Genomic DNA, 9,792 nt, shown 5'->3' with positions numbered 1-9,792 from the left:
ATCAGCCGGACCGACCAGAACCGTATCAACTTGATCGAATTTGAACGTCACCGTTTCTTGCTTCATCATTTCCACTTGGCATTTGACTACGGAGCCCTGGATACTCAACACGGAGAGTCGGGGCAACGTTCGGCCGTACGGCGCCGTTTGCAAGTCAACCGACGACCCAGATGGTTTTCATCCGCCACTATATATTGTCGTGGTCGCACTGCTCCTGACGGCGTATTCACGAGGTGTGAATAAAATGGATAAAAACAAATTGTCTAGTTTAGGAACAATAGTCCCAATAATTAATAATTTAAAATTAATTAAAAGTTGAAAAAAAAGTTTTGCGTTTGCATGGTTTTGAACACTGACATGGATAAACATCTCAGATCCGTCCCCGTTATTTTCTAATAGGACTAATTATATAAAATGGATATAATTTGGAAAATATGTATTTGAAAAATGTTTATTTTGTAATGTTTTTTAGAATCTGAAATAATAAATAAAAACCGAACGTTTTTCCTGTGGTAAATTTTTAGTATGCCCACACTCTGTATTTCGATCAAATTCAATTCGATAGCAAGTACAGGCATGACCCACATTCAGTGCTGCCCACGCCCAAACGCACGTAATCCTGCCCCGCATGTACCCCTCACCGCCTTTCCTCCTCGATTCTCTCATAAATTAGAGTGCGTACATTTGAGACTCGTACGTGCCGGACACGTACCGACAGTTGAACACAGTGGCACACTGAGTCTACATCATTCATTCTTTTTTTCCAGACGCTCTAACCACTAGGCTATTCACGTTCACTATGATATGTCATTCTTAAGTCATCAGTATATAGGTAACGTAGCCTAGTAACGTTAGCCCGTCCAATGAGTGAACCTAGTGTTAAGTTGGACTTTAGGCTTATATTTATTTTATTTTTTTTATATTTTAAATAAAATAAAAAAAGTGTTTTCACCACCGTCACTTTCTGTGTGTCGTCCCGACGGCGCCGACCTCGGCGTGTCGACGAGATTCCAACACACACACACAAAACCCCCCAAAAATTCTTTAAAAAAAAAATTTGAATATGGGAGGGAAAAGAAGAAACAAAAAATTGCAGTCGATCACGGCGATCAAGAGGAAAAAAAACCGCTCGCGAAGTTCCAGGCGATTTAAGAAAAGAAAAAAAAAAAAAAACGAAAGTGAAAATCACGAAATTTTCCGACAGTAACCAAACGAAAAAATAAAATAAAATAAAGCTTCGAACGTAAAATCGATCGGCAACCGGATTGGATAAGCTTGACGCCTAACTTTTGCACGAAGAAGAATGAAGAGTTGAAAGGTGTGAGTGAATGACCAAAAATTTTTTGGGCTGGTGGGGGTTGAAAAAGACGAATGATTTTCGCGTGGAAACACGACGAAACAAACGCGAAGCAGACCAATTTCTTTTTTCTTTCTTGCACCCAATCAGAACACGCCGGGATGTAAACATCAGTTAGTAAAATGGGGGCGCCAAAATCGAGCGATCGACGACAAATTTCCTGCTACCCTAATGAAACCGTTCCATTACTATGGTCAGGGGAGGATTGATGGTCAACAAGTGTTGCCAACGATGACTAGTTGCATACGTCTAGATAAAATAAACGAAAATAGATGTGAAATTAATAAAGGGGGAACCACCGAGACGAAGATTCAGTTAAATTTAAACATACATCTTTGTGAGACACCAGCTTAGATGCTTCCACTAGGCCATTAAGAGCAACCGCCGTGAACTGGGCACTGCCCGTGTCGGCTTTTTCGAGTCAGACGCCATCGCTGGCCGAGACCAGAGTGAAGGGGAGCGGCTCAACGTCCACCAGATCACAAGAACGCTTGAGAGAGAGTACGTCCAGGTAGTTGTAACTTTTGTCTTTGTCACAAGTGCTGGATGGGTTTATTTGATTGAGTTGATTGAGGGCAGCAAAACTCGCCGCTATATTACTCCGGACGGGTTTGTAGAGGACGAGGCTGACGACTGTTGCTATTGGTGATCTTGAATCCAGTGCCAATCCACTGCGGAATCCAGTGGATTGGCACTGGATTCCGCATTGGAGCCCGCGGATACGAGCCTGATTGCCATATCAAATAAATAACCAGTAGAATCAGTATTCGCATGTTTAATGGGAGCAGAAGAAGAAGGGAAGCATCTTACCCGCCGCTGATCGGGTTCAGGACGTGAGTGGCAGGAAGAACTTTCTTGGTAGTTCCGTCTTTCTTAATGGTCGATCCAGATGAACCGGCGGTTGGCGTGGACGGGCCAGGTTCTGGTTGGTCGTCCTGATAAGCTCTGGTCCACGTGACGTCGTAAACGACTAGGAAAGGCTCCACTTGATCTCCGAGCTTCGCCCCAACAACCAATGATGAGCATCGATTTGGCTGATGGGCATTTGAAAACGATCCTGCTGGCCGAGTGGTAAAAGGGAGCAATATCTTTCTTGACTGCAACAGAAGAGAATGCGGACTATATACACACACAAAAGCGCAAGATGTCGGGGGGCTTCGGATTGGAAAGGCAAAAGAAAAGAGAGAGATATATATTTGGTAATGGACGAGTTTGTTTTGTGTGTTTTTTTTCTTCTTTTCCGTCGGATTTGTTTTTCTATCGTCACTCGCTCACAGTTGAACAGCAAAAGAGGTATATTGAAATATACCCGAGCTGGCTCAATTAATCAGAAATAATGCGCCATAAACGGATAAGCAAAAGTGCTGAATGAATGCATGACTTCAACGCTAGCATCAATCTTTTCATTATAATCATCATAATAAAACCACTGTAATTAAGCTGTGTGTCTGCCGTTTAACCTTTTTGAAATTTATCGTCAGATTTTCAAATTACCCGCTATTAAAAATGGCCTTCAGCTGCTAGTAGCTGATTGGGCGTTAATCATTTACATTTTTTCATAATAAAAACACCCTTTAAAATTGATTATTATGCATCACTAGATGCACTGTTTTACGGGGATTCCAAAAAAGCATAATTTTAAGGGAAAAAAACAACGATAAATGCCCAAACGAGCATGTCAAAGTTTCCTTGTTTCGACTCATCCCCCTCCCCTTAGACCTCTTCCCCCAAAATTTAAAACTTTTATTGCGACTGAATTATTGATCAAAACTTAAAAAAAATTAACAGAAATGGATAGGTCTTGCTGAGATCTCTCGATTGGTGTAACAATTAAATAGGAAAAACTTAACACAACAATTTTTTGAACAAGGCAAAACTGGGTGTGCTGGACTGCTGGTCAGTCGTGTGGATGACTCCGTGAAGAGAGGAGGCTCATGTAGATTGCTGCGGGTTTTTTCGTGTTTGTTTTTGCTTGGTGTCGCATTTGTACTGTGAAGTCTAGTGAAGTGTTGCTATCCCTTTTTTTTGCTGGGTTATAAAGTCGAGAATTGTTCGTTGATGTTGTTTTGAGTAGGCTGTGGCGAGGCCAGCAGAGGAAATAGTCTAGTTTGTCGTGCCTCTGGTCTCTGAGAGGAATCTTGTTAGGTGGGACTTTTGCTTATTTTGCCTGGTAGTTTGTTTGTTTTCTACGTACCCTTGTCTCATATTTTATATTATTCATCCTGGTTTAGACTGGAGATGGATGTCTCTGCTGGTGTTAGTGATGCTGGTGAAGATTTAGCCAACCAATCATTCTCCTTGGTAATGTAACTTCCATGTTATGAAAATGTATAGTTATAATATGCTTAAGACTATGAGAATGATGTGTGAGATGTAAACCACATCTACATGTATTATAACTAATGGATATCATCTTGAACATTCTTTAGGTGGATTGTTTCGATGACTTTGATAGTCACCATACAGGGTGGGACATCCCCTTAAATCCAGATGAAATTGTCATGGGTGAAAGCTCAACTGCCTATTTTCTTGCAGACCCTCATCTGTGTTTTTTAATCCTTGAACAGGATCAACCTGACGAGGTAATTACAGTTGATACAATTTTCTGAGTGTAAGTATATTAAAGAAGGTATTGTCGTACTGTGTGGATGTTCCTTGTGCAGCTGCTGACAGTGTAACCTATAGTCAAACAGGAATGTAGCATGTGTGTTTCAAAGTTGTTTTAGTAGTTAATGCAAAAGTGTTTCAGAATGAGGTCCAGTAATGTATTGATAACCCATTGTTGCTTAATGAAATATTTCTCAAGGTTGATGCTGATAGTGTCTTGGAATTGGAAAAGTTCCTCTTCGGTCCATCAGCAGAAGAAGAAAATTTGATTTTGGATTTTAATTTCGAAGTGGAGCCCCCACATGGGCAGACTGTCCCTTCATGTGGTGACGACTTAGTTTGTGAGGTAAGAACTGTGTTCAAGTCAATTCCCTGGGCAGATTATTAAGAATATTTTATTTTAGATTGAAGATACTCGTGCTCAAGACTTAATACTACTTGAAGAGGTATGGGGTTTGGATTTTGAAGTGGTTTTCCCACATGAACCAAAAATATCTGAAAATGATGAAGGTTCATCCCAAATGGTAATGAAACCTTTTCTCTTTATTTATACCAACTTTTGAAATGATGGTGTAAGCATGTTCAAAATGTGTACCACTTGTATGTAAATTTATTATTCTTTTTTATCTTATATAGGATGCTTTTGTCCAAGCAAGAAAATTGGTCATACAGCCAGGCTTGTGTGACGAAGCTCTAGCTATCGAAAGAGACAACCAATCCCAAAGCCCCACCGAAGACACATCCTTGATGGATCACAAGCCTTTACCGGAAATTCCTCGCGATCTCCAATATGTACCGACTTTCTCGGAAAGTGTTGACGGTGATGAGGTAAGAATACTCGAGTTACGTATTTTAAAAATGTTTCGTATTTATATGCCTAAAAAAGTTTGAGAATCGTGTGCAAAATGTGTCCCACATCGATCGATATATTAATATTTTGTCGAATATTTCTCTAGGATGTGTTCTCCAAGTACGATTACCGTGACCTTGTCAACATTCAACAATTGGATTTTGAGCTCTTTGAAGCACAACGTCAGAAAGGTCCTACATTTGATGACGTTTTAGTCGAGGTAAAGAAACTTTTTCTCTTAAACTATATCAACTTTTGAAATGATGGTGTAAGCATGTTCAAAATGTGTACCACTTGTATGTAAATTTATTATTCTTTTTTCTCTTATATAGGATGCTTTTGCCCAAGCAAGAAAATTGGTCATACAGCCAGGCTTGTGTGACGAAGCTACAGCTATCGAAAGAGACAACCAATCCCAAAGCCCCACCGAAGACACATCCTTGATGGATCACAAGCCTTTACCGGAGATTCCTCGCATCACCAACCTCAAGCTGGCCGGACAGGTATATACCAACTTGATTCATCTTAATTTCCCAAATCTTCCCCTTCACCCCAAACTAATCCATCACGGTTGATGATTCAGGCCCTGGCAGACATCCTGATGGTCTACGAGTTCCTTCACACGTTCGGCGAAACGCTGGGCTTTGACATGGAGAGTCTGCCGTCGCTGGACTGTCTCCAGAGAGCCCTGCTCTACGACAGCGAAGCCGAGGAGGAACTGCTTTTGGTCATGACACACTTGCTGGTTTATTGCGTTGAAGATCCGGGCATTCCGCATCCCAACAGTTACACGACCCTTTTGGGACAGATGCTGAAGCAGACCGACATTACGACGACCAACGTTAGCGAGATATTGCGCATCTACTTGGAAGCCAACGGATTGGGTGACGTGACAATGCCGACCTCCGACCAGATCACGTCCAGCCCTCTGAAGCTGGCCGCCGGTGAATATCCGGACACGGAAGCCTTCCTCATGTCCGAGTGGCTTAAACGCAAGCCTTTCCTATCACTCAATCCCACCCAAAAGGCGGCCATTTTGGGATTTATGGTCAACGAATTACTCCAGAACAAGGCCGTCATTGGTCAAATCGAAGGTGCCATCGAGGGTCAGAACACGGCCAGAAGGTACGACATTTATTTATTTTCCAAACTTAATTACTTTCAAGTTTGCAATTTCATTTTTTTTTTAATGATTAACAGAGATCGCTTGATCGTGGACATGAAAATTGAGAAGCTCAAAACGCTTCATTCTAAAAAGCATCGCATTCCGGAAGAGGCGGATGCAGACAGTGGGGGTGAAGCCGACGACAATGCAGATCAAGGCGATGAGGTAAAAAATATTTCACCGTTGAATAAATAATGGGCAACCAAAAACTTAAAAATCCTTCATTAATTAACAGGGTGAAGAGGAAAATCTTCCTGTGGAGGAGTTGAAACGGAAGATTGAACGTTTAGGCCGGCAAAGTGCCCAAATGTTGACTCAGTTAGCCTTGTCCGATTTGCAATTGCGAGCGCTCAATATGGGCCAGGATCGCTTCCGGCGACGTTTGTGGATCTTGCCGCACGCTGGCGGCGTCTACCTCGAAGCTCTAGAGTCCGGAGAAGCCAACGCCGGGCTACTGGGCACCTGGGACGGCAAACCCGCCCCTCCAATCGGCCCTCAGCGCAACGGCGACGAGCCCATGCCGGAATTCCCACCAGTCAAAAGCGAGCCGATCTCTGATGAGCCTAAACCGACTCTGCCTGTGCCAAAAATTGAACCAGAAGATAAAGAAACTCCTAGTCTTCAGGAACCAATGGAAGTGGACCAACCGGCCGTTAAAACGGAGTTGGTCGAAGAAGCAACGACGGCCACCGCTGTCAAGAGTGAAGAAAACAAGGGAATGATACCAGTCACAGCCGAGGTCGTTCTGAAAAAGGAAGAAGGGGCACAGGAAGCTCTTCCGGCTCTGTGGTTCAGCCTCTTCCCCCACAGTCCATGCGATGGCCATTCATCCGCCAACCAGGGCAAGGATCGTTTCGGCTCGGACGCCGAAGACGAAGGTGAAGGTCGTGTCTCAAAGAAAGAAGAAGCGGCCAAGGAAGAGGCTGAGGAAATTATAATGCAACCTATTCCGGAAGGTTAGTCACATCTATTTTGTTGTTTTACTTTTTATCATTATTAAACAAAGAACCCGTCACTAAAATGACGCCATAAATTTAACTTATTGCAGAAATGACCCGTGGCTGGTGGCGGATCGTCGATCCGGAACAAGTCAAAACTTACGTCGAATCGCTACATCCTCGAGGCGTTCGCGAGAAGGAGCTCAGCTGGATGTTGACACGATTTATGGACTTAGCTCGCGAATCGTGTTTGAAGGTAATCCATTTTAAATTTGAGTCCTCTTTCCTCACTGTTTCTTTTTTGATTGCTTCTTTCAACCCCCCGTCCCGTCTCGCCCCGTTTTTTAAGAGAAAATAAGTTGGTAAAGATGGCAGGCCACTTAGGTATAGCTTTGTTTTGTTTCTGTCATTCTGTTTCTCATTGTCTGTTCTTCGTCCGTCAGCATACGGAAAAGGACCATCACGGCCATGTAAGTTTTGGTTTTCATCTCCGCCGTTTTGCGTTTTTGCGTTTGCACGAGTGCACCTTGTGTTTAATGGCTGCGTCTTGTCCCTAATGGCTTCAACTTCTGCCACTAGAATCATTAAGAAGACAATTGAAAGTTGTCGGGTTTCGCATTTTCAACTTTTGAACGTTGTTTCGTCATCTAGGGCAATCCCGAACATTTGCTGCTGAAGGAACTGCGCAACGCCGACGAGGTCAAACTGGTGGGCGGAGCCGCTTTGCCGGATGCGGAAGGTTCGTGGTCGAGAGAGACGTCTCTGCGGGGTGACATTCTCCTGCTGGAACAGATCGAAGCCCTGGAAGATCGCGTGGCCTCTGCCAGCATGCAAGTCAAAGGGAAACGCTGGAAATTGCCCGCCCGGGCCACTTCTGAGATGAATTTGAAAATCCGCACGCCCGGAGACACGTCGTCTGATGATGACGATGACGAAGACGAAAGAGTTAACCCCATACAGCTGGCCAAAGAAAGGCTGTTGAGCGTCGAACTGGCCATCGAACGTCGTTACCTGAAAGCTCCTCTCGGTCAGAGCAAAAGCGATCTGGTTCAGAGCGTCCTGTCCGGCTCTTGCCCGTCCAGCGAGCCGCCCAAAGCCCTGCTGACATGGCGAGAGGCCGTCAAACGCTGCGAAACGGCCGCCCAGGTCTCCATGTGCTTTTACGTTCTGGAAACATCCGTGGCCTGGGACAAATCGATCGTGAAGGCCAGCTGCCAATTTTGCCACAGTGGCGATAAAGAGGACCAACTGTTGTTATGCGACGGATGTAACAAAGGTTACCATACCTACTGCTTCCGGCCACCCATGGATAACATCCCAGTTGGCGACTGGTTCTGTTACGAGTGCCGTAACAAAGCTACCATAAAGATGCTACCCTAAAAATGCCAAAGCCCACTATTGTCTCTCCGTCTTCCCTTTATACTTAAAAAAAGACACATGTAAAAGACACGTGACGTTTGTATTTAAAAAATTTGCCCACCAAGTGAGCATCACTTGCCATAATTTATTTGTCCCATGCATTTAAATTTTACATTCGCATCCTGACCAAACTCACACCCTTTCGGAAAATACGGTTATGCGTATCTATATACGCAATGCAAACACTATTCGTTCTTCTTTATTCGATTTGCTTGTATTTTTGTATGTATTTTCGTCTTGACATCTTTCATTCAAAAATTTCTTTAAAATGTTAACAGTTTTCGAAATGTTCTCTTGTCTGATAAATAATCAAAATATCTTTGTTTAACATATTTATATTTTTTAAAATTCCGTGGCAGAGTGATAGAGACTATGGTAAAGCGACCGGCGACCCTGTAGGAATTCTCCATAAGGTTTCACGCCTGCTCCTGACGGCGTAGAAATCGACAAAAAAAAATTTTTGTTATAGTATTGTTATAGTCCCAATAATTAATAATTTAAAATTAATTAAAAGTTGAAAAAAAAGTTTTGCGTTTGCATGGTTTTGAACACTGACATGGATAAACATCTCAGATCCGTCCCCGTTATTTTCTAATAGGACTAATTATATAAAATGGATATAATTTGGAAAATATGTATTTGAAAAATGTTTATTTTGTAATGTTTTTTAGAATCTGAAATAATAAATAAAAACCGAACGTTTTTCCTGTGGTAAATTTTTAGTATGCCCACACTCTGTATTTCGATCAAATTCAATTCGATAGCAAGTACAGGCATGACCCACATTCAGTGCTGCCCACGCCCAAACGCACGTAATCCTGCCCCGCATGTACCCCTCACCGCCTTTCCTCCTCGATTCTCTCATAAATTAGAGTGCGTACATTTGAGACTCGTACGTGCCGGACACGTACCGACAGTTGAACACAGTGGCACACTGAGTCTACATCATTCATTCCTTTTTTTCCAGACGCTCTAACCACTAGGCTATTCACGTTCACTATGATATGTCTTTTTTAAGTCGTCAGTATGTAGGTAACGTAGCCTAGTAACGTTAGCACATTATTAACCCTATTTTATGGTCGTTTTTGTTTCTATTGATTTCATTAATTTTCTAATGAAGTTTTCAGCTTTTACTTACATACTTGCCTTTTCTTTCTTTCTTTATTGTTGTCTTGTTGTTTACTTTATACAAAACTTTACTTTTTGTGGTGTGGGCGGCATCGGCGGCTTTTTAAGTAGAGTTTTGTTGAGGGAGAAATACACCAGTTGACCTCGCATGAGATATTCCTTAATTTGTGTCATGCAATTCTAAATCGATGGGGAGGGGGAGACGAGTATATCTCATTATATTGTGGAAGGGCCAAAAAATATTTACAATTTCACCTGATGGCTGATGATGTAACTCTATATGGCCATTCTAACTTTTACATCACCCTTTCGAAATCTCTTTAAAATT

At 42.6% G+C, this 9,792-nt stretch overlaps 1 protein-coding gene across 2 annotated transcripts; it reads left to right on the top strand.

The window, feature by feature from the left end:
- The first annotated feature begins 3,234 nt into the window (after positions 1-3,234).
- On the top strand, positions 3,235-8,654 carry LOC124190496 (bromodomain adjacent to zinc finger domain protein 2B-like). Of its 2 annotated transcripts, XM_046583175.1 has the most exons (13): positions 3,235-3,502; positions 3,589-3,658; positions 3,787-3,939; positions 4,164-4,310; positions 4,369-4,488; positions 4,601-4,792; positions 4,921-5,034; positions 5,147-5,317; positions 5,398-5,939; positions 6,015-6,144; positions 6,215-6,935; positions 7,028-7,173; positions 7,569-8,654. In XM_046583175.1, the coding sequence occupies exons 2-13, from the start codon at positions 3,596-3,598 to the stop codon at positions 8,295-8,297; spliced, it is 3,228 nt and encodes a 1,075-aa protein (XP_046439131.1). In that variant the 5' UTR covers positions 3,235-3,502; positions 3,589-3,595; the 3' UTR covers positions 8,298-8,654. The 2 variants fall into 2 exon arrangements, with proteins under 2 accessions (XP_046439131.1, XP_046439132.1); XM_046583176.1 differs by lacking the exons at positions 4,601-4,792; positions 4,921-5,034 and having other exon boundaries at positions 3,252-3,502.
- Positions 8,655-9,792: the final 1,138 nt, after the last annotated feature.

Source organism: Daphnia pulex, chromosome 3, assembly GCF_021134715.1.
Source record: "Daphnia pulex isolate KAP4 chromosome 3, ASM2113471v1".
NCBI classification, from domain to species: domain Eukaryota; kingdom Metazoa; phylum Arthropoda; class Branchiopoda; order Diplostraca; family Daphniidae; genus Daphnia; species Daphnia pulex.
This window is presented reverse-complemented; position numbering and strand designations above follow the sequence as displayed.

What these genes read in the sequence shown, in the direction of transcription:
- LOC124190496 (XM_046583175.1), top strand. Translation starts at nt 3,596, where the DNA reads ATGGATGTCTCTGCTGGTGTTAGTGATGCTGGTGAAGATTTAGCCAAC. An exon ending in GGTCAGAACACGGCCAGAAG is followed by an intron (nt 5,940 to 6,014) that starts GTACGACATTTA and finishes AATGATTAACAG; the next exon opens with AGATCGCTTGATCGTGGACA. An exon ending in AATGCAACCTATTCCGGAAG is followed by an intron (nt 6,936 to 7,027) that starts GTTAGTCACATC and finishes AACTTATTGCAG; the next exon opens with AAATGACCCGTGGCTGGTGG.